At 41.5% G+C, this 24,092-nt stretch overlaps 2 protein-coding genes across 2 annotated transcripts in view; one reads left to right on the forward strand and one right to left on the reverse strand.

Moving 5' to 3' along the window:
• Window positions 1–3,221, reverse strand: part of apobec2a (apolipoprotein B mRNA editing enzyme, catalytic polypeptide-like 2a) — a 6,621-nt gene extending 3,400 nt beyond the window's left edge. Inside the window, exons 1-2 of the mRNA XM_008321186.3 lie at window positions 2,827–3,221; window positions 145–369 (exon numbers count right to left, since the gene is read on the reverse strand). Coding sequence (XP_008319408.1) covers window positions 145–369; window positions 2,827–3,053 — 452 coding nt within the window. The 5' untranslated portion in view covers window positions 3,054–3,221. The remainder of the gene's footprint in view (window positions 1–144; window positions 370–2,826) is intronic.
• A 1,574-nt stretch (window positions 3,222–4,795) lies between these two features.
• LOC103386795 (dihydropyridine-sensitive L-type skeletal muscle calcium channel subunit alpha-1-like) overlaps window positions 4,796–24,092 on the forward strand; it is a 25,823-nt gene continuing 6,526 nt past the window's right edge. The window contains 30 exon segments of the mRNA XM_017036750.2: window positions 4,796–5,019; window positions 5,419–6,005; window positions 6,190–6,295; window positions 8,658–8,797; window positions 9,069–9,211; window positions 9,305–9,457; window positions 9,973–10,178; window positions 10,834–10,937; window positions 11,051–11,196; window positions 12,023–12,104; window positions 12,336–12,496; window positions 12,614–12,839; window positions 14,691–14,898; window positions 14,983–15,103; window positions 15,201–15,315; window positions 15,589–15,691; window positions 15,766–15,835; window positions 15,924–16,056; window positions 17,253–17,382; window positions 17,463–17,522; window positions 17,603–17,709; window positions 18,769–18,856; window positions 18,949–19,056; window positions 20,126–20,178; window positions 21,048–21,194; window positions 21,283–21,484; window positions 21,624–21,782; window positions 22,297–22,407; window positions 22,489–22,572; window positions 23,206–23,253. Coding sequence (XP_016892239.1) covers window positions 5,818–6,005; window positions 6,190–6,295; window positions 8,658–8,797; window positions 9,069–9,211; window positions 9,305–9,457; window positions 9,973–10,178; window positions 10,834–10,937; window positions 11,051–11,196; window positions 12,023–12,104; window positions 12,336–12,496; window positions 12,614–12,839; window positions 14,691–14,898; window positions 14,983–15,103; window positions 15,201–15,315; window positions 15,589–15,691; window positions 15,766–15,835; window positions 15,924–16,056; window positions 17,253–17,382; window positions 17,463–17,522; window positions 17,603–17,709; window positions 18,769–18,856; window positions 18,949–19,056; window positions 20,126–20,178; window positions 21,048–21,194; window positions 21,283–21,484; window positions 21,624–21,782; window positions 22,297–22,407; window positions 22,489–22,572; window positions 23,206–23,253 — 3,702 coding nt within the window. The 5' untranslated portion in view covers window positions 4,796–5,019; window positions 5,419–5,817.

Genomic DNA, 24,092 nt, shown 5'->3' on the forward strand with positions numbered 1-24,092 from the left:
CGAGTCTGACTCGAGTCCAAGTCATGAGACTCGAGTCCACACCTCTGGTGACCGATTGGAGGCGGGGTTTCGCGAAAAGGTCAATTTTTCTTCGGCATTAATTCATTATTACGGTTGATTGTCGGACTGTCAGAGGTACTGTACCAGGTTATTGTGTATTTGAGAGCAGGGTCGTAGTCAGGCAGGCACTGGATGAAGAAGGCCTCTTCAGCGTGAGCACCACTGTGTTCGTCCTCCAGATAACCTCTCAGAAGTCCATCACTGGCTTTGCCTTTGTCCACTAGGTAACACAGGAAGGTCTTGTTACGTCCGGAGGAGTATTCCACGTTCTTGAACTGGAACTTAAATGCGAACGCATCGATTCTGTCCCTGTAGAGAAGACCAAAGATAAAATTAAATGGGACATGTCCACGTTTAACCAGCAGGTGGCAGTGTTCTGCACTTGTATATTATGGAGTTCTTTTTTTAATTTTGTTATTCCGAGTCTCTTGGACAGTAGGCCTAGGGCGATAATCAATAAAACCGTTGAATTTTTTTTTCTTTGTTCATCAATGCGTGTCAGGCAGAGCAATTAAATCCTCTTCCACTAGGTGGCAGCAGATGGTTATTAAAACTGAGAAAAGATCATCAGAGCTGTTGAAGAAGATCTCTGTTGAAGTTGAGTCTTTCTTCAATTCCTGCCACTATGTGAGCGTTGTCTTCCACTAAACAGGAGTAGATTTTTAGTACATTTAAACGACAATATTATTACATTTCATTACGTGAGATTTTTTGTTTGGTGATGTGTCGTGGCTTAAAAAAATGTTGGGAAACACTGACCTAAAGCATCGACCTGACACTCAACACTCACTGAGGTGGTTTGGTAGCCGAAGTAAATACAAACGGAACAGCGCAAAACGGTGCAGTTAGCTACGTACATCACAAAAGCTTCACCAGCTTCCCACCCCAACACCCCTTCATATATATATATATATATATATATATATATATATATATATATTAAAATTTTGATTTATCAGTCCTTAACACCTTCTTCCAGTCTTCAGTTGTCCAATGGCGGTGTTTCGTGGCCCAGGAGAGCCTCTTTGTCTTATTCTGACATCTTAGCGATGGCTTTCTTGCTGCAACTCGTCCTCAGAATCATGTCGTCCGTTTCAGTTGTGGCTTTGGGTCTGCCAGACCGCTTCCTGTCAGAGTTTGCCTTTTGATGCTGAAGGAAACTGTACTCACTGACACCTTGGCTTTCTTTGCAATTTCCCTGTTGGAAAGTAACACCTACATTGTTATGATGGTCCGTCTCTCTTCCATTGTTAATTGCCTTTTTGTCGCCATTTTTGTAGCAACACATTACTTTCTGCAGTACAATACAGTTCAGTGCTCATGAGGGCCTGGTACCACAGTGTGTTCCAACACTGCTTTTATGCAGACAGAGGGGGTTGTAAATAATCCAGAAAAGTTGGAATTATAATTCAACCTTCATTGCTGCAGAACAGCTTTAAATTCTTAACCCACTTCGTGTTCCCTGAAAATGGCCTTTTTGTATGATTCTGAAATGTACATTATTTTTCAGTTTTGGGGAAGCAAACCTTTTTTTTTACCAAACCTCTGGCTGTTCAGTACTTTCCTTTGTACCATTTTAAGCAAATCATCGGATTTGCATGACTTGAATTGCAATAAATAACTGGAAAAATTAGGGTGTTCTAAAACTTTTGGCCGGCCCCCTTATATATAATTAGGGGGCCGGGTCTGTAACGAGGAGTGTTCAGATACCGTAGTAAAATGCGAGGCACATTCAGGTACTATCGAAAATTTGAGAATCGTAAAAAATATATTGTCAAAAAACATGTCGCTGTTCAGTACTTACCTTTGTACCATTTTAAGCAAATCATCGGACTTGCATGACTTGAATTGCAATAAATAACTGGAAAAATTAGGGTGTTCTAAAACTTTTGGCCGGCCCCCTAATATATAATTAGGGGGCCGTGTCTGTAACGAGGAGTGTTCAGATACCGTAGTAAAATGCGAGGCACATTCAGGTACTATCGAAAATTTGAGAATCGTAAAAAATATATTGTCAAAAAACATGTCGGGCTGATGTGCAGAGAAATTCTATTCCATAGTTAGTAAAAAAAATTAAAAAAAGCAGGGAGAGAGAGTAGGGGTCATGCATATAGCCCACAGGAAGTCAGGTGTTTTAAGCCGGTGCAGAAACCTCCTTGTTGTAGAGCAGTAGTGAAGAGCACTTCCTCAATGAGTTGCATTATTTATTTATTTTTTTTCATTCTAAAATATCAAATTTATTTTTGGAAATTCTGCAGGAAACTTCCTGCACAGACTGTTTAAAGCAACTGGACAAGTCCAGAGTGTCAAATGAGTGAGGCTTGGCAGGGGTGTTAAGGAGAGTAGTTACATTCGAACTCTGTGAAATGAGACCCCCACCAGCACCGCCTCCCCCCCCTCGTCTTCCCCCTGACTGTCACCAGTAACCTCGATGGTCATGTCAGCTGCTGTCGAGACTCTGTAATGGCATCAGCAGCGGATAAATAGACACAGTTCAGTATGTGATTTAGAAGCAAGGGAGTATTTATCCCTTGTTGTTGTTGTTGTTGTTGTTGTTTACTCCAGTAACGCCGGTGCAATTCTCGACAGCAGCTCATTAATGGACAGGTTTCTGCTGCCTTTGGTGTCTCATCTGTTTAATAACAGTGATAAAACCACATCACTTGTTAAGACTTAACCGTCAACAACACACTGAACTTGAGTTGTTGATCGCTCGGACCCAAGACGGTCAGTGACACGAACTACACCGGTTTAAAGTGCACCTACCCCTGGATGATCTCAAATGGAGGTAGTTCCATTGGTTCCACCTTGAACTCTCCATTCTGACCATTGGCCACCGCACCACCGGCAGGTTCCTCAGCTGCTGGAGCACCTTCATTGTTCTCCGTCTTCTCCGGAATGTTCTCTTCTTCTTTTCCAGATTTTGCCCTGTCGGCCGCGTCCGGCTCTTTCCTGTCTTTTCTTCTGGCCACAGCTCGACCTTTGTCAGCCATCGTACAAACGACGTGGGAATAAAAAAAAAAAAAAATCCAAAGACGCAGTGGGGTGGACAGGAGATGAGGACAGAGGGTGAGGACAAAAGACCTGAGGAAAAACCACCGGACAGAAGACAGGCAGGGATTGAGGGTGAGTAAAGGGGCGGCGGGAGGGGAGTGGTCTGTTGAAGTCGAGGTGGTGGTGGTGTTGGGGGGGGGGGGTTACAGAAAGAAAGAGCATGGAGCTACCTCTGTGTTGGGTTCACAGAGCAGACTAATATGAAGAGAGTCATGAATCTCTCTGTAATTGTGTTCACTCGGTAAAATGAAGATGAAGTCAAATTATTATTTGGATCGAATCCGTCCAGTGAGTGATGTCGAAGGGTCCTGTGCGAGAGCCAGTGTAAAATCTCCACATCAGCAGCTTTGGTCTAAAAATATCTGCCGTGGCCTTTAAAGGCTCAGAGGTCAACCTGGGGTAGACACACACAGACAGCTGCAGGCCACAGACAGCAGCTCTATTTAAAGAGGCTGGAGCTGAGGGTCCAGGTCTGGACGGACTCTTCGGTCCCAACAATGTCGTGTGTTTGTGTGTGTGTGTGTGTGTGTTCAATCAGGTCTGAGCTCCCTTTATTGCAGATATCTGTATGACTCAAGGTGACAACAGAGGTTGTCGACGAACATAAATGACACCATTCATTCCTGGGGCATGAATTTATAAAAGAACAATAAGTAACTACCGCTAGTGCCCCCTACAGTCTTATTCTCTTATTACTCTCTCCAGCTATGTCAAAAAATAATGCCACCCTCATCCGTCACTGTCCACACATTGTATAGTCCCACCTTTGCCCTACGTTCGACATGGTTATTAAGCAGTTTGTCCACTAGGGGGCAGGGCGGCGTTAATTTTCGCTCCAGTGTCAGTTTCTCTATACTATAACAAGGAGGTGAAATTTATGTTCCTGGAAGAGGTCTTTGTTATAGTGAAAGACTCAAAATATTACAGAGTCTGTTATTTAAAAAGTATACATAAACAATTGTTTAATACAGCCGTGAATAGTACAAAGTAAAATAATAACAAACAGAATGTGGTCTTCTCACATGTGTTCAAGTCTTTTCTAAAACCCGTTGTTTACAGACTGGCTTTTATATGACGTCCATGGAATGTCCAAGGGAAAAAGATAGACGCCAAGTGCGAATAGCCTGCACAACCAGCAGATGGCAGCATATGTCTTATGTTTAAAAAAAGCTTCAGTTACTGCATGATTATTATTGCATTATTAATGCAAATTAAAATGTTATGAGCTTCCCTAGTGGTTTGTGTTGTAATCTGACTCCCATTAGGATTGGACGAGACAAGTAGTTGTTAATTTTATAGCATAACTTACATTATTTCCGTTTATTTATTATTTGATTCTTAATTATGTTTTATTTTGAAAAATTACCGGTCAATATTTCCGTTTATTTATTATTTGATTCTGAATTATGTTTTATTTTGAAGAATTACCGGTCATGTCTTACCTACATCCGCTACCTTCTTAAAAGGTGTGCTCCAGCCAGTAACTAGTGATGGGAAGACCGGCTCTTTTTACTGATTCTTTGACTCTACAAAGTACACAAAATACCATAAGCAATTAAACCATATGAAAACATAAATAAAAACACACCACAATGTAAAAAATAAATGAGAACAAAAGAGACCCGACCTCTCTGTCACGTGACAAATGAAACGAATCTGCGAGAACGAAGCGAAAGATTAGTTCACAGCGAAAGATTAGTTCACGGCGAAAGACTAGTTCACAGGAAGTGATTTGTTCAGAGTGAACGATTAGTTCACGGCGAAAGATTAGTTTGCAGAGAGTATGTTTGTTTTTGACCTACATTTTCTTTTTTACTAGGGTTGTGTGTGTTACAGTGGACAACACGGCACCATTTACCCGCAGTTTTATGTCACTAGGCGGTGTGTATTGGCAAGAATCTGGCGGTACGTATCACAGTACATGGGCAACGATGCGATATTTTGCAATATGCTGCGATACCGTAGGCTTAACGGTACATTGAGTTTGTTTTTAAACAGTTTAACTGTAATAAAAGACTGTGAAACCGCTGTTTCGGGGCAGTACTATGTCAACATAGTGAACACACATGAACCGAAATAAAATGAACCGACGCCATGAATATTTGCACGTTAGTCGTTAATTAAAAAATGGATACAATGCTGTGTTATATTGATACAGTATCATGAAACTATATATATATATATATATATATATATATCAGTATATCAGTATTTTATGAAATCCCTAATTTATAGTGTTTTAACTTAACCAACGTGTTGTTGATGATTTAAATTCCTTTTGATTTCATTTTTTTTCTTCCACAGATCCCTGAGTGATGTTCCGCTTTTATTACAGTCACACACACAGGGGTTGTGTCCTGTCCCACCTTCTGATGTCCCTCCATCTCCACTGTCACACCATGCCTTGACAGCCAAGCTCATTGTCTATATATATATATTCTTGACAAAGCAGCTGTTCTGAAAGCCAATCCCTTACTAGTGGTGCAGACAGCTGCTGTTTGAAATACAGGACAGAGGAACCTCAGTCACACTGAGAAACCATGTCACAGAGATGGTTGGGTCAAGACTGGAGGGGTCACCAGTGACCAGGATGAGGTCTGAGAACTGAACGGGTTCACACAGGAGACAGTCCGCACGTTTCTGGAGTACGTCTTACATACTACTGTGAGTAAAAACTGACACAGCTAGCACATAGGAGAAACCATGGCGGACGCCAGCAGCCCCCCGCTGTCCTCCTACATCATGGACGAGGAAACTCTGAAGAGAAAACAGAAGGAGAAATTGAAGAAACTGATGGCCACGGGAGGAAACCCGCGACCAGCTCGCTCTCTCCTCTTCCTCACGCTGAAGAATCCTTTCCGCAAGGCGTGCATCAGTATCGTGGAGTGGAAGTATCCTTCATTGTGGTTCGGGTGGGGTGTGTTAGAAATACTTGTTACTTAGAGTTTTTGGAGGAGCTACAGCTAATGCAGACAAAAGCTAAACGTCGTCGCGTGTCAGAGTAAGAGTTGGCTGGTGTTGTAGCGTGAGCTGTACGTGTGTGGAAATATAGCCTTTCCTATTCATCACTGTAAGACCCTTTGAGATCATAATCCTTCTGGCCATCTTCGCCAACTGTGTGGCCCTGGCTGTGTATTTGCCCATGCCAGAGGAGGACAGCAACAACACCAACAGTAACCTGGTAGGTCAGCCTGCCCGTGCAGTGGAAATCATTGAAATAACGTTACAGTCGTATAAACGTAGTGTTTGTAAACAACTCTTGGTGGTCTTCTCCACCTCCACAGGAAAATTGTGTTTTGCTTGTAGTACCCAATCTGGCCAGCAGGAAAGTAGAATTTTCTACAAATTCACTAATAACTCTTTTCTAGTACCCAATCTGGCCAGCAGGAAAGTAGCAGCCACCTGGAACTTTTTTTTCTTTTCTTCTACAAATTCACTAACTCTTCTAAATCATTTCAGTCAGTTGTTATGATAGTGAATGAATGTATTGGCAAGAATCTGGCGATTCGATATGTATCACAATACAGGGGGAATATTTTGCGAATTGTAGAAGAACTGTCAGCATAGTAAACGCACAACGCTTTCACATGCTCAACATCAGGTTACTACAATTGGAACAGAGGGATATACATTTGTAGAAAGAAGAGCAAAATAAAATGAGCCAACGCCATGAATATTTGACTCTTAATTGTTAATAAAAAGTCGATACAGGACTTTATTAATATCAGTACAATATCATGAAATTAAATATTATTTTTTGCTATTTCTGTGGTGGCGCTTTGGCCCCAGAGGCAATGTCTCTGTCATTGGGGTAGAACCCCAGGGTTCACCTCCTGGGCAAGATCAAATCCCGGTTAGGGCGGTTGGTACGGTGCAGTGTGATTTGGGTGGCGGTCATGGAGACTGCCGTCCCCGCGACCTGTTAACGGATATTTGGATGAAAATGGATGGATGGATGGATTATTTCAGTGTATTGCTATGACTTAAATGTCAAAGTAGATACTTATTTGATGATTTAATGGTCTGTTATGTCTGTAACCCCTTCTTTAGTGACAGGTCTGATTAATTCACCCTGTTGTTTCCAGTTGAATCTACGGAGTTTTCATTGCATCACAGCAGTTCCTCTAAATTCCTATAAAGTCAGTGAGTTCATGTTTATTACACTTCATCATTATCAGCACGTACGTTCACTGCTGTGAGGATCAATTTATGGATCGTCCCAGCGTCAACGGTCTCAAACTACAGTATACACAACCTAATTCTTCTCATTCATTATAGTCTGACAGAAAAAAAAATCCCGTTCCTGTAAACATCAGCTGGGGTTCTTTGTTTTCCTTTCTGCTACGAGTCGTGCGGACTTCCTTTAGAACATTGGTTCTCAAACTATGGTATGCGTACCACTGGTGGTACTGGTGCTTCCTCTGTTGTACTTGGCGACATGAGTAGTTTGAGACACATCTCTCGTGATGGAATATCTACCGGTCTAACAAAGACGGTATTATGATTAAATGAAACTACAGACTCGGTTGCCATTTCTGGGTTCATTTCTGGATGCTTTCCAACTTGTTCTGATTGGTTTTGGCCAGCGCGGCTGCTCGGATTACAGTGAGTGAACAATCCGCGGTGGGGACTGAAGGACGTTGTGGGTGTGATGTATATTTGAAACACACATTCTCCGCATGCCCTGCTAAAATAGTACAGGTCATCAAATACCACGTGGTGAGCGAGTCCGAAAGTGAGGGGCGCAGACTTCAAAAGATCGCAGTGACGTGAAACTGTCAGGTGGTCGGAGGTCTGACCGCTGATGTAGGTCCAGAGGAGGACCTACAGTTTTTATTTTGTCTCCGGTGATCAGACCGTGGGACGGAACAGTTTCTTCTGTCTGTGAAGCTGAATAATAGGGTGTCATAACGGGGTGTGGTCTTCCTGTTCAGATCAGACAGACATGAAATTTTCAGCTTTAAATAAGTCACTTATGATTTAAAATAAGTTAAATCGTTGAACTCATCAACTGTTCTGCAGCCTGTTTCTATAGTCTGTTCTATAGACTGTTCTAAAGTCTGTTCTAGTCTGTTCTATAGACTGTTCTATAGACTGTTCTATAGACTGTTCTATAGACTGTTCTACAATTTGTTCTATATTACATTCTATAGTTTGTTCTATAGACTGTTCTGTACTCTGTTCTATAGTACAGACTGTCTTACAGTCTGTTCTGCCATCTGTTTCACAGTCTGTTCTAGTCTGTTCTATAGACTGTCCTTTGAACTGTTCTATAGTCTGTTCTACAATTTGTTCTATATTACATTATATAATCTGTTCTGTAGAATGTTCTATAGACTGTTCTATAATTTGTTCTATATTACGTTCTATAGTCTGTTCTATAGTCTGTTCTATAGACTGTTCTGTACTCTGTTCTACAGTACAGACTGTTCTACAGCCTGTTCTACCGTCTGTTTCACAGTCTGTTCTACCCTCTGGTCTACATGTTGTTCTATGATCTGTTCTATAGTCTAATTCCTAATCAGTGAAACATTGCCTCCCAGGAAAGCCTGGAGTACATCTTCCTCATCATCTTCTCCATCGAGTGTTTCCTGAAGATCGTTGCCTATGGATTTTTATTCCACGCTGATGCATATCTTAGAAACTGCTGGAACATTTTGGACTTCGTTTGTGTGTCGGTTGGGTAAGTTACTGTGTGACGATGACAATGATGATGACCAGATTATCTTTGAATGAAAAAAAGTAAAGGGATATTTCTAGATTTCTTTGGGATGAAATAAAGTTAGTAAAACTGAAGTCATTTTTATTTTTGTGTCCCACTGTGACCTGGTACCAAGTGACCTACAGTCCGGCACCGGTCCCCGGGGCAGATGTTGGGCACCTGCTCTAACCAACAACGAACCAATCAATAACCCAATGAATGAATAAATGAATGGATGTCTTTGTTTCTCCAGCCTCTTCACCGTAGCTGTGGATGCCATCAACCACATCAGTGGAGTGGAGGCCCCCGTAGGTGAAAAAGGCGGAGGGTTTGACATGAAAGCTCTGCGTGCCTTCAGAGTCCTGAGACCCCTCAGACTGGTCTCTGGAGTCCCCAGTGAGGAGCCCCCCCTCCCCCCTCTCTTTTTGTTAACATAAATATGCAGGGTTTGTATTTTGTTTTTCTCATGTTTATTCACTCCTTCATCAGGTTTGCAGGTGGTGATGAACTCCATCCTGAAGTCCATGCTTCCTCTCTTCCACATCACCTTGCTGGTCCTCTTCATGGTCACCATTTACTCCATTATGGGACTGGAACTCTTCAAGTGCAAAATGCACAAGACCTGCTACTACACGGGCACAAGTACAGTACAGCGGTCATGTCTTTAAATATACCGGATATATGTCTGACAATACTGCGACAAATCCACGTCAACAGGGTCGTCATTACATGTGCTTGAATTCATTTTCCTGGACTCACTGATTTGTCACCAGAGGTGTGGACTCGAGTCACATGACTTGGACTCGAGTCAGACTCGAGTCATCAATTTGATGACTTTAGACTCGACTTGACCAAATGTAAAGAGACTTGCAACTCGACTTGGACTTTAACATCAACGACTCGTGACTTCACTTGGACTCGAGCCCTTTGACTCGACAAGACTTGAGACTTTCTCCAAAACCCAAAGTGATCTGTGTGAATATATTATTATTTTGTTTAAAATGACTCGAAACAGAAACGGCAGGACTTGGGACTTGACTTGACACTTTTCAGTCTTGACTTGAGACTTGACTCGGACTTGAGCGCAAAGACTTGAGACTTACTTATGACTTGCAAAGCAAGGACTTGGTCCCACCTCTGTTTGTCACCGTGCGTAGACATCATCGCCACAGTGGAGAACGAAAAACCAGCTCCGTGTGCTCAGGCGGGAAACGGCCGGCGTTGCGCCATCAATGGAACCCAGTGTCGATCTGGTTGGCCCGGTCCAAACAACGGAATCACCCACTTTGACAACCTGGGATTTTCCATGTTGACCGTCTACCAGTGTATCACCACACAGGGCTGGACCGATGTCCTGTACTGGGTAAGAGAGACATTTCCCTGCCGTTTAGCACGTTATTGCTAACAGTTGTAGAGTTTGAACTTCCTGTCCCGTCATTCTGGTCCATTGAACTCAGCCTTAACTTAATGCTCACGTCGTCGTCTTCTTCTTTGGCTTTTTCATAACAGCTCTGTGTTTTAGCAGAGAAAAGAAAGGTAGAAAACCAATGTTGTTCACGGATCAAAGTTATTTCCTGGGCTTTGTTGAAGGTGTTGTGTTGCTAAAACACACCTTGGTTTGACGTGACAAAAATGCTAGACCGGACGTAGGCAAACTTTTTGAGTCGGGGAACATATTTGTCCTAAAATTGAAGAGAGGGGGCCGGGTCAGGAGCAGATAGATGGAGCGTTCTTGTGAACTAAGATAAATGACATGTAAAAGTCATGCATAATGGCTAAAATGCTAAAATGCTTTTATCATTTGCTACGCCATCTATTGGGGAAATGTGTGTATTGCAGGGAAAACGCACAAGTACAGTATAATTATAATATAAATAAATTAAATAATTTTGAAAAGTTTGGCGGGCCGGATGAAAAAGCTGAACGGGCCGCATCCGGCCCCCGGGCCTTAGTTTGGTTTAGGGTTTGACAGTGCTGTTAATGTGATTATTTTTTTTCTCCTCTGCTCTGTCTGACAGGTTAATGATGCCATAGGAATGGAATGGACCTGGATTTTCTTCACCACTCTCATCCTGATCGGCTCCTTCTTTGTGCTCAACCTTGTTCTGGGTGTGCTCAGTGGGTAGGATACTTAGCCTACAGTGTATTGTTCTTAAGATGGTGATTTCTGCCCGTGCCTCCGGTGGTGGTCTTGTTGTTAACCATCCTTCACCTCTTGTCGTTGTTCCTTAATAGAGAGTTCACGAAAGAGCGAGAAAAGGCAAAATCCAGGGGTGAGTTTCAGAAGCTGAGGGAAACTCAGCAGCTGGACGAAGACCTCAAAGGTTATATGGAGTGGATCACTCACGCCGAGGTCATAGACAACGACCAGGAGGGACAGGGTGAGGCACACACATAAAGGATGAAGAGCGGATGAAAATGGATGGATGGATGGATGTATATATATATATATATATACATATGTATATATATATATACATATATATATATATATATACATATGTATATATATATATACATATATATATATATATATACTGTATATATGTATATATACATATATACAGTATATATATATATATATATACATATATATATATATATATACATATATATATATATATATACATATATATATATATATATACATATATATATATATATATACATACATATATACATATATATGTATATATGTATATGTATATATATATATACATATATATATATATATATATATACATATGTATATATATATATACATATGTATATATATGTATGTATGTATATATACACAGATTCATCATCTCTCCGCTATCACTCTCTTGTCAAAGGTCGGATTCTTATATGTTAATGTTTTGATGAAACTCCCAGTTAGCATGAATGCTGACTGACTGAGTGACTGACTAATTAACTAACTGACTGACTAAGTAAAGCTGTGCCATGGTTTAGACGTACTCTGTTGATTCTCCTGGACTAACTTGGTTTCTTGGCGCCTCTTAGCTGTTAGCGAGTTAGCAGGCTGTGCTTTAAAAGTAGTGTAATAGCTGATACGGTAGCGCTGTTACTTTCTTTGCTTCTTTCATATGTTTAATATTTTAATTGGTTTGAACAGTAACACATTAAAAAAAAAACAATCCTAGTTCTGTGATATTTTCACTTAAGTTAAAATTTATACATAATTCAAATCTGGATTTTTCTCCTCAGGTCTCCTCAGCACAGAGATCGGAGGACTGGAGACCGTAAGTGTCGGCCAAATGGACACGACTCAGCTGATCATCTATTACTAGTTAGTACTACTGTGTCTGGTAACTCGATACCAACAAGAGTGTTTAAGTATTTCAATCCTGTCTTTTTGTCTGATTTCTTGTGTCCATCTGCAAAATGTGGAAAAAAAAAAAATAAATCGACCTCAGATGTAGTAACTGTGATTCTGGTACTGCAGTTATAATAAAAAAAATAATATATAAAAACAGCAAAGCTTTTTTTTTTAGCTGTTCTTCCACTGTTCTCTCCACAGTAAACTGGCTCGTAAGTGGAATCGCTGGCTGCGTCGTAAATGCCGAGTGTACGTGAAGTCTAGACTCTTCTACTGGTGGGTGATCATGCTGGTCTTCCTGAACACATTGGCCATCGCCACAGAACATCACAAACAGTCGGAGAAAACCACCAGCTGGCAAGGTTAGCTCTTATAAAACTGGAATGTTACATTTGAATAATAATTTTAAAAAACAACCTGAACTCAGTCATTTTTCTTTTTTTTTTTGCTGCTGGACACAAACTGGTCCACGTCACCAGACAACACCAACAAACTGCTGCTGTCCATGTTCGCCCTGGAGATGTTCATGAAGATGTACGCTCTGGGCCTGCCCTCCTACTTCATGTCCCTGTTCAATCGCTTCGACTGCTTCGTGGTGTCCACTGGTATCTTGGAGATCATTCTGGTACACATGGGTGTCATGTCGGTCATGGGGATCTCTGTCCTCCGCTGCATACGACTGCTGCGCCTGCTCAAAGTCACCCGGTGAGAATATGATTGTGTCTGCGCTATTGTGCAACAAGAGTTATCAATCAACTTCTAATGTTTACACATTTCAGACAAATTAGCCTAATAGGCTAATTTGCTACTCACCGCTTACTATTTAAACCTATTAGAATAAGGAATACTAACTGATTTCAGTCAAAAACATAGAAGTGCAATTGTGATCGGTTAATCGTCATATTAATGGTTATCGACAAAGTGCCATAAAAAAATCTAAACTTTGTGCCTATATCGCCCGATCCTAGAGTTCACCCTGTTTCCTACATCTTGCACTGCACTCTTTTATTGTTACAAGGAATTGGACTTTTAAACTGGGGCATTATAAATATTCTAAATCAGAGGATTTGTAATTAATAAACATTGTTTTAAAAGAAAGGGAAGTGGAAAGTGAATTACACGGAGGACTGTTGTATCTTTAGCTTTAGTTAGTTTAGTTTAGTTGTTAGCTTTAGTGTCTATACCAGGATTGTTGTAGGTAACGTTAGCTCTGGTGTCTGTATCAGGACTGTTGTAGCTAACGTTAGCTCTGGTGTCTGTACCAGGACAGTTGTAGCTAATGTTAACTTTGGTGTCTGTACCAGGACAGTTGTAGCTAATGTTAACTTTGGTGTCTGTACCAGGACAGTTGTAGCTAATGTTAACTTTGGTGTCTGTACCAGGACAGTTGTAGCTAATGTTAACTTTGGTGTCTGTACCAGGACAGTTGTAGCTAATGTTAGCTCTGGTGTCTGTACCAAGACTGTTGTAGCTAACGTTAGATCTGGTGTGTGTACCAGGAAAGTTGTACCCAACGTTAGCTCTAGTGTCTGTATCAGGACTGTTGTAGCTAACGTTAGCTCTGGTGTTTGAATCAGGACCGTTGTAGCTAACATAAGTTCAGGTGTCTGTATTACGACTGTTGTAGCTAACTTTAGCTCTGGTGTCTGTACCAGGACAGTTGTACCTAACGTTAGCTCTGGTGCCTGAACCAGGACTGTTGTAGCTAACGTTAGCTCTGGTGTGTGTACCAGGAAAGTTGTACCCGGTGTCTGTACCAGGACAGTTGTAGCTATTGTTAAGTCTGATGTCTGTACCAGGACAGTTGTACCTAACGTTAGCTCTGGTGTCTGTACCAGGAAAATTGTACCCAACGTTAGCTTTGGTGTCTGTATCAGGACTGTTTTAGCTAACGTTAGCTCTGGTGTTTGAACCAGGACTGTTGTAGCTAACGTTAGCTCTGGTGTTTGAACCAGGACTGTTGTAGCTAATGTTAGCTCTGGTGTCTGTACCAAGATTGTTGTAACTAATGTTAACCCTGGTGTCTGTACCAGGACAGTTGTGCCTAACGTTAGCTCTAGTGTCTATATCAGGACTGTTGTAGCTAACGTTAGCTCTGGTGTTTGAATCAGGACCGTTGTAGCTAACATAAGTTCAGGTGTCTGTATCAGGACTGTTGTAGCTAATGTTAGCTCTGGTGTCTGTACCAAGACTGTTGTAGCTAACGTTAGCTCTGGTGTGTGTACCAGGAAAGTTGTACCCAACGTTAGCTCTAGTGTCTGTATCAGGACTGTTGTAGCTAACGTTAGCTCTGGTGTTTGAACCAGGACTGTTGTAGCTAATGTTAGCTCTGGTGTCTGTACCAAGACTGTTGTAGCTAACGTTAGCTCTGGTGTTTGAATCAGGACTGTTGTAGCTAACATAAGTTCTAGTGTCGGTACCAGGACTCTAGTAGCTAATATTAGGTCTGGAGAAGTAATAATGAAGTATACAATGGTGGCCTGGGAAACAAAACTCAAGTTAATGAACATTGTGCGACTTTGATGATGATGATTATGATTATCTTGTTCTCCTCAGATACTGGACCTCTCTCTCTAACCTGGTGGCTTCTCTCTTAAACTCCGTCCGCTCCATTGCCTGTTTGTTGCTGCTCCTCTTCCTCTTCATCGTCATCTTCTCCCTGCTGGGTATGCAGGTTTTTGGTGGGAAGTTCAACTTTCCCAACCAATCCAAACCACGCAGCACTTTTGACAGCTTTCCTCAGGCCCTCATCACAGTCTTCCAGGTACAGGGGGAGAAAAAAAAATCGTCTGGGTTTGGTTGAAGTCTAATCCGACTTTAGCTTCTTTTAATGTGGGTGTGTTCTCAGATCCTGACGGGAGAAGACTGGAATGCTGTCATGTACGACGGAATCATGGCTCACGGAGGACCCAGCATGCCTGGAATCTTAGTCAGCCTGTACTTCATCATCCTCTTTGTCTGTGGGAACTGTATCCTCACCAAGTTCATGTTCATGTTCTGGTTTGTGTTTGTGTTTATGCGTGAATGTCTCACAGTGGTTGTAATCCTGACTCGGCCGGCTCTCAGTCATTCTTCTGAATGTCTTTCTGGCCATTGCTGTCGATAATCTGGCAGAAGCCGAGTCTTTGACTTTGGCTCAGAAGGAAAAGGCAGAGGAAAAAAATCGTAAGAAGGCTCTCAGGTAACTTCTTAAAAAAAGGGTTTCTAAAAGAATGTGATGTCATTTTTACACATTGTTTTAGAGAGGAAAAGGACCATGAGTTAAAAAGTAAAGATTCGCAAATCTCCATATAGCCTTTGAGGCTGTTGAGAAGGCAAAGAGCAGCACAAGGACAAATGTTTGAATAAAAAAACAATATAAAAAATCTTAAAATATCAAAAAGGATTTTGCATTTTGGAATTGAGAGAGTTCAGGAAGCACTGTCTGAGCTAGCGTTTGTTTGTTTGTTTTCAGGGCTAACTTGCCTGATAAAGCATCAGAAGAAAAAGCCAATCTGGCCAAAAAGTTGGCTGAGCAAAGGGCAAAGGGCATTGAGGTCATCCCTACCACTGCCAAGGTACGACCTTCAAGATCACTGTTGAACTCGTGAATGGACTGGTTGATACATTTAGATGTCATATTCATCTGCAGCTGAAGATCGATGAGTTTGAGTCCAACGTCAATGAGATCAAAGATCCCTTCCCTCCAGCGGACTTCCCTGGTGAGTCTTTTGGAACTTTTTTTGTTTCCAAGAGAAAAAAAAAATACTGAATTTCCTTTAATCTTCTTTGCCCCCCCCTGTTGCTCAGGTGACGATGAGGAGGAGGACCCTGACATACCAGAGAGCCCCAGACCTCGTCCAATGGCAGATCTGCAGCTAAAAGAGGAGGCGGTGCCCATGCCAGAAGCCAGTTCCTTTTTTATCTTTGGACCTCAGAACAAGTACAATGACCACAACTGTTTTTCTCATTTGATTTAATACTGGTGTTAACCCAGTAAAAGTCACCTTCATACAATATCAGTATCATAATTTCCGGACTATTGAGCGCACCTAAGTATGAGCCGCCCCCACTAAATTTAAAAAGAAAAAAAAAATTGTACATATATTGACCGCACTTCTATATAAGCTGCAGGATTATTATTTTTTTTAATTAAATAAATGCTTTTTTTTCCGATCAGTGCCTGTAACCAAGCTAGTTACACGTTAGCTCTTTCCTGCCTTGGAGCCCCGACCGTAGTTGGAATGCGCAGGGTATACTTAGTGATCTGCTAAAGGACGGAAGCTAACATTAGCTCTGGGGCTAGCTCCCTTCACTTTGTGCTTGTCTCCTGTATAACCAACGCACCTTTCAACGTGACAGGGCTCAAACTGCTCTCAACTTACGCTACCGTTCTCTTTCTTGCGTGCCCCGACATACTGTATGCTAACAGAAAAGTCATCGATCGCTAGCGGTATGAACTTCGTTAGCCCGTAACAATCCATAAACTAGCCGCATCGCTGTTTAAACCGCACAGTTCAAAAGCGCATGAAAAAACTTCGTTAGCCCGTAACAATCCATAAACTGGCCGCATCGCTGTTGAAACCGCACGGTTCAAAGCAAGTGAAAAAAATAGCTTGTGGCTTATAGACCGGAAATTACGGTACTTTCCATCAATCGTCATACTGTGAGACACACACAGGCGAATGCCTGTCATTGCAGGGCAAATTCTACTGACCTAAGATCAGAGGTTACATTTGAGGGAGGAGACGGTGACCAGGGAAAGTTGAAAAACTTCTTGATACTTTATTGATCAGTGAAAGTCAGTCGTTGGTGTAACAGCTGCTTCATTTCTTATTTTTATATAGAGATAGATAGAACTTCAGGAAATTAAGGAATTTAAACAGACTAAGTACTGTATATGGTTCCTCTGAGAATCGAACCCAGGACCACCTGCTTCTGTGGCAGAACCAACGCAAAGGAAATGAGTAAAAGTATTTAATAATAACAACAACAACAACAATAATAATAATAATAATAATATTGACACTGATTTAAGGAGAAGAAATGACCAATCTTTCAATAATAATAATAATAATCATAACAATATTGACACTGATTAAAGGAGAAGAAATTATCTTTTTCGGTCCAACATGTCAGGTTCCGTAAGCTGTGCCATCGGATCATCAACGCGACCACCTTCACCAACATCATCCTGCTCTTCATCCTGCTCTCCTCCGTTTCTCTGGCTGCTGAAGACCCCATCGATCCTATGTCCTTCAGGAACAAGGTGACATCAGAGCCTGTGTCTGTCCTGTTGTTACCGAAACTGCGCCTTTGAATCACGTGAACAACGTTTAAACTTCTCAGGTTCTGGCCTACGCTGACATCGTCTTCACCTCGGTGTTCACTGCGGAGATTGTACTCAAGGTAATGCTTTACGTTCCTTCGGAGCAGTGACCGTTAAAAAATCCGCTCGGGAATCACTGGTATCTTTTGTGTTACCCCAGATGACCACATACGGCGCTATTCTTCACAAAGGCTCTTTCTGCCGGAACTCCTTCAACATCCTGGACCTCCTGGTGGTCAGTGTGTCTCTCCTGTCCATGGGCATGGAGTAAGTACTTTCTAGAATTCCTTGACACAGGAAGAGAAAAAGAACATTCCATTGGTTTCATCCACATTACATTGTAAGAAGTGGTCCCTGCCCATGTCTCACAGCTCAAGATGTCGGGGGATCAATTCCCAGCTCTAACTGCTGGTCTGTCTGAATGGAGTGTAGGGAGAACAAACACTATTTAACTGACTTATCACGCCCCCTACAGTGAGACAGAGGTACACTCTTTATAATCTGGACCTTCTGCAGCGTGGACAGTACTGCAGTATCTACCAGAGGTGTGGACTCGAGTCTCACGACTTGGACTCGAGTCAGACTCGGGTCATCAATTTGATGACTTTTTTGACTCGACTTGACCAAATGTAAAGAGACTTGGAACTCAACTTGGACTTTAACATCAATGACTCGTGACTTCACTTGGACTCGAGCCCTTTGACTCGACAAGACTCGATACTTTCTCCAAAACCCAAAGATTATAAAGTAAGTTATTGAGGAGCGCTGTGTAGCTCTCATTGTGTACGTGTGTGCTGTCGGGCACACCAGCCAATCAAATTGCGGGACAACCAATGAGAAAGAGCTGTCGAACAATGCGCGGGTTAGAGAAAATGAGACCAAAGATCGTGTTGTTCGGGTTTAAAAACTACGAGATGGTCAACAAAAAAGGAGTGGCAGTGAGTGGAAGGACTCGAAACAGAAACGGCAGGACTTGGGACTTGACTTGACACTTTTCAGTCTTGACTTTGATTCGACTCGGACTTTGCCTATTTTGACCTGAGACTTGATTCGGACTTGAGTGCAAAGACTTGAGACTTGCTCGTGACTTGCAAAGCAATGACTTGGTCCCACCTCTGGTATCTACATTATCTAAAACAGCATTTTCCGTTAATGAACCAATCAGAAATCAACGACATCTCTCTCCGGCTCTAGACAACTCATGAACATTACGTGAATAATATTTTGATCAAACCACAGAGCCAGAACCACAGTACGTCCACCCTTGTCCTCCGTCCGTCCAGCAGACATTTATTTGCGTTCGCTCCGTGTGTTGTCGTGGTGTAGATCCAGTGCCATCTCTGTGGTGAAGATCCTCAGGGTGTTGAGGGTTCTAAGACCCCTGAGGGCCATCAACAGAGCCAAAGGCCTGAAGGTACAAGTCTCCTTCAAGTCCAGGAAGACGATGTACATTTATATAATAAAGTTCTAAAAATTGAATTCGATTTGAACATCCCTGTCCTTCAGCACGTGGTCCAGTGTGTGTTCGTTGCTGTGAAGACCATCGGGAACATCGTTCTGGTCACCATGCTGTTGGACTTCATGTTCGCCTGCATCGGCGTCCAGCTTTTCAAAGTAAGAGGCAAAGAAAACTGATGTTGCGTGTTCAGGTAATCTGGTAGAACAGCGGTGTCAAACTCATTACCACCAGGGGGCCACATCATCAGTACAGTTCTCTTTGAAGGGCCGGTTGTAAATGGAAGACTGTATAGATCATGGGGTCCTCAATTTCTGGTCCGCGGACCAGTACCTGTCCAGAGGTCATTTGGTACCGGGCCGCAGTGGGACACAATTTTTTACTAATTTACTTCATTCAAAGAAAATCCAATCATATCCATTTCCTTTTTTTTATTTAAAGATAATCTGACAATATTTTAAAAATAAAAGGTCATTCAGACTCTGATACAAACACAACAGAGTCTAAAGATGTTTTATTTTGAAAATTTAATGATTCTTCAATGCTCAGTACCTTATTAGTGGTAACAGGTGGTACTGGCTGACCAGTCCTTGGAACTAAAAAAAGATTGGGGTCCGCTGGTATAGAAGTAACTAGTCCATAACGGACTGAGACATGTTTCTGCAATTGATTATTATTTGGTTGATTATAAAAACTCCCGCGGGCCACACAAAAATGGCTTGGCGGGCCGCATTTGGCCCCCCCGGGCCTTGAGTTTGACACATATGTGGTAGAATTTCAAATGTGTATAGACCAGGTGACTCGCGGGCCACAATGGGTTCTAAAAGTTGACGATGGGCCGAGTCGGGAGCAGATAGATGGAGCGTTCGTGTGAATTAAAATAAATGACATCTAAAAGTCATAAAGGCTAAAATACTTTCTCTACGCCATCTATTGGATCAATGTGGGCATTGCAGGGAAAAGGCAGAAATGTAATGATAATAGAAATTAATAACATCATTTGGACAAGTTTAGCGGGCCATATTAAAAAGCCAAACGGGCCGCATCCGGCCCCTGGGCCGTAGTTTGTCCATGCCTGGTATAGACAGTTACTGTAGTTCTCTACTTTCAGCCTGTTATGAGTATTTTAAGTTAATCTAAAGAAGACAAGATATTTTTTTCTTCTTTTTTACCACATTTGCTTTAATGACATTTGAAATACCAAAGACTCTTTTATTTCTTTCTCAGGGCAAATTCTACGCCTGCACCGACCCTGACAAAATAACAGAGGAAACATGCAAGTGAGCAGCTGGCTTTTACTCTATTTACAGTAGAAATATACACCATTTTTGTGCTTTTGTACTTTAGTAAACTTAAGAATATGCTATATTAATACTGCAGTACCCTGGCTTGAGGTCTCAGTTACAGTCAAGTCAAAACGTTTTTGTAGTACTTGTTTACATGACTAATATTTTAAAAAAAAAGTAAAATGTATTGAATTGACTACACACAACAGGTGGTTTTCAAATGTAGTACAAATACCTGTCTCTCCCAGTACTACCAGTATGCACATCACTGCACAGTAGTACAGCAGCACAAAGCTACACTATGTATATATATTTATATATATTTATTTATATATGTATATATATATTTATTTATATATGTGTATATATATTTATATATGTATATTTTTTTTATTTGTAACTTTTCAATATATAGAAACAGGGTAGGAAACACACATAGATCAAACAAAATTAAAATAAAGAATTGCAATGAACAAGTGTATATTAGCAAAATTGCTCCTTACAATTAACATACATTATAGGTATACAAAATAATAAAACGAAAAAAAAAATACATACTTTGTTATACAAACCGCACCAGTCAGCTATAAATCAAGAATTTCAAAGTTACATTGGCAGAAAGTGCCCAGTACTTTCTTACACTACTATTTCAATAATAGTCTTAAAAAGAAAATCTGATTACTGCAGTCCACTAGAGGGCGCCAGAGTACCACCAGTGGTTTTTGCTTGAGAACCACTAGGCGACACTGTTGAATTATAAGCATGTTTGTTGGTAAAGAGCTAAAGGTTTTTAGTTCTTTGGTGATGATGTCATTTTTGCCCCCTTCCTTTGCCCCCTCCCCCGCCCCTCCCCCCTTGTTCAGAGGTTACTACATAAAGTACCAGGAGGGCGCACTTCACGAAATGGAGATCCGTAAAAGAGAGTGGACCAACTCTGAACTCAATTTTGACAACATCCTGAACGGCATGTTGACTCTCTTCACCATCTCCACCTTCGAAGGATGGCCAAAGTCAGTTCCTCAGTTCCGCCATGTTGACTCCCATTGAATTTGGACTTCTTAGTTACCTCTCGCTCTCTCCATGCGTCTCCCTCTGCAGGATCCTGTATAAGGCCATTGACTCTAACCTGGAGGACTCGGGTCCTGTGTACAACAACCGCGTGGCCATCTCCATCTTCTTCATCGTCTACCTCATTCTCATCGCCTTCTTCATGATGAACATCTTCGTGGGCTTTGTCATCGTGACCTTCCAGGAACAGGGAGAGCAGGAGTACAAGAACTGTGAGCTGGACAAAAACCAGGTACCAACCCGTCGCTGCTTCACCTAGCGCAGATGAGCTGGACAAAAACCAGGTACCAACCTGTCGCTGCTTCACCTAGCGCAGACTCCGCCCGTTTTTTTTTTGTTTTTTTTCACTCTCTGCTCTTCATCCCTCACAGCGTCAGTGTGTGCAGTACGCTCTCAAAGCTCGACCTTTGAGGTGTTATATTCCCAAGAACCCGTACCAGTACCAGGTCTGGTACATCGTCACTTCCTGCTACTTTGAGTACCTCATGTTCCTGCTCATTATGCTGAACACCATGTGTCTGGGGATGCAGGTGAGGAGGCAGTTCGCAAGGCCCATACATTTATATATTTGAGTTATATATGTCCATCTGTTCAAAATATACTTTTAAATCATCATCACTACATTGAGTTCTTTTTAATACTCAGAAATATGTTTGTCTTAAAAACAAACAAAAAAATTCATTCTCCAGATTTACTATTGATTCTTTAAGAGTATTATAGTATGTTGGAATGTGTGTTCTTTTGGGTGCAAAGTAAAGCCGTATAGTGTGTAATAAGGGAGCAGCGTTTTTTAAGATGAGGTTTCTTGTCTACGTACACCAATGTACGAGCGGTGGTCAGTCAGTTCACATACTACAAGTATTACTGCTGTGGTGATGACCTTTGATGACCGCTGATGACCTCTGACCTCTGATTATCACTACATCTCTGACAGCCACAGTATTCACGTCCCATCGACCCTCTCTGCTTCAGGTTTCTAATGTGCACGTGCAGCAGTTCGGTTGTGTTTTATTCATGATCTGGATTTTTTTTTTTTACTCACAGCACTGTAACCAGTCAGACCACGTGACCCATCTGTCTGACATGCTGAATGTGATCTTCACCGTGCTCTTCACTGTGGAGATGATACTCAAAGTCATGGCGTTTAAAGTGAAGGTGAGCGGATTCAAAAATCTGCATAGATATTGTCACCTTTGACACTGAACGTGCTGTTCTCTGTTTGTTACTCCTTCTTAGGGTTATTTCGGAGACCCCTGGAACGTCTTCGACTTCGTCATCGTCATTGGAAGTGTCGTGGATGTCATGTTGAGTGAAATCGATGTGAGTGCTCTGCCCCCTGCTGTTCACTGTCATGCTCGCTTTAAATTAGACACCTATCTATGTTGGATTTCTGGCAACAAAAAAAAAAGTTTTAATTGTCATGTTGAGTGAAATCGATGTGAGTGCTCTGCCCCCTGCTGTTCACTGTCATGCTCGCTTTAAATTAGACACCCGTCTATGTTGGATTTCTGGCAAAAAAAAAAAAGTTTTAATTTGTACACAGGAAAATATCTCATCACTCATCTTAATGTATTATTATTATTAATATTAATATCTATATAAACAATATATATTTATATATTTTATATTTATATATATTTTTATATATATTTTATATATGTTAATATATTAATATTATTGTTGTTGTTGTTGTTGTTGTTATTATTATTATTATTATATCAGCATTGTTGTTATTGTTATTATCAGACGAGTGAAGCTCATGTATTTCTTATAATTATTTATTTGTCTCTGATCCATGCTATGCGTCACATCTATTTTTCTATTTACTGTACGTTTGCGCTTGAAGTCTTCTGCTTTCACGCCTGTCGTTCCTCCGTTCACCACAGGGGACACCTTCACAGCTGGTCGCTCTTGTTTCCTGACATCACTGTGATTTGTCTTTCCCTCCTACAGGCAGCACTGGCCTCCTCTGGAGGACTTTACTGTCTCCATGGCTGCGCTGTAACTATTCACCTGCTTCACTTTTGCATGGCATTGACGGGGCTGCATGAGATCTGTCCAAACACGCCTGTTGTCACAGCCGGAGCTCCAGTTACCTGCAAACACCACCGCAAGGTTGTGGTCAGGGAACTGGGCTCCACACTGTTACAGAGGGCTGATTGGACGGTAAAGGATTTGACTTTTCTAATGTACTTGGTTCTCCACTAGGGGGCGTAAGAGAAATATTGATACACCGAAATATTGAAATATCGCGGTATTTGGTTTCATGATACTGTATCGATATTATACAGCACTGTATTAATTTTTTTTATTAACAATTAACAGTCAAATATTTGTGGCATGGGTTCATTTTCAAGGGGGGTAGGGTTAACAATTTTTAACTTTTATCCAAAAATTAACGCAAAAATGACAGAAACAAATCAAAATGACAAAAATAAGTTAAAAATAACCAAATGTGCTGAGTCGGCTCGTCTCCAAAGACCTTTTCAGTGTACAGCGTTTCTTCTCTGTATCGCGGTTCTCCTTTCGCTCCCTTAGTGCATCGCAGACCTCAGTACATCGCAGATTTTTTTAATCGCAAAATTTTCACTATATTGCGAGATGTTTAATAATAACCTAAAAGACTTCAAATTATTATGCATGTAAAAGTTTTGAGATAAAAAATATCGCATTTGCGAACGATCGCTGGTAGCTTTGTTTACCTAGACGAGATCGTACACAGCATACTGTTGGCTAATACAATGCATACTCGATGTGCTATTGGCTAATTGAGCATGCTCTTCTGTTCCTCACGCTGATTGGCTCGTGCATCGTAGCATCTCTCAGCATCTCCCCTCGTC

Source organism: Cynoglossus semilaevis, chromosome 11 (assembly GCF_000523025.1).
Source record: "Cynoglossus semilaevis isolate Cse_v1.0 chromosome 11, Cse_v1.0, whole genome shotgun sequence".
Classification (NCBI taxonomy): domain Eukaryota; kingdom Metazoa; phylum Chordata; class Actinopteri; order Pleuronectiformes; family Cynoglossidae; genus Cynoglossus; species Cynoglossus semilaevis.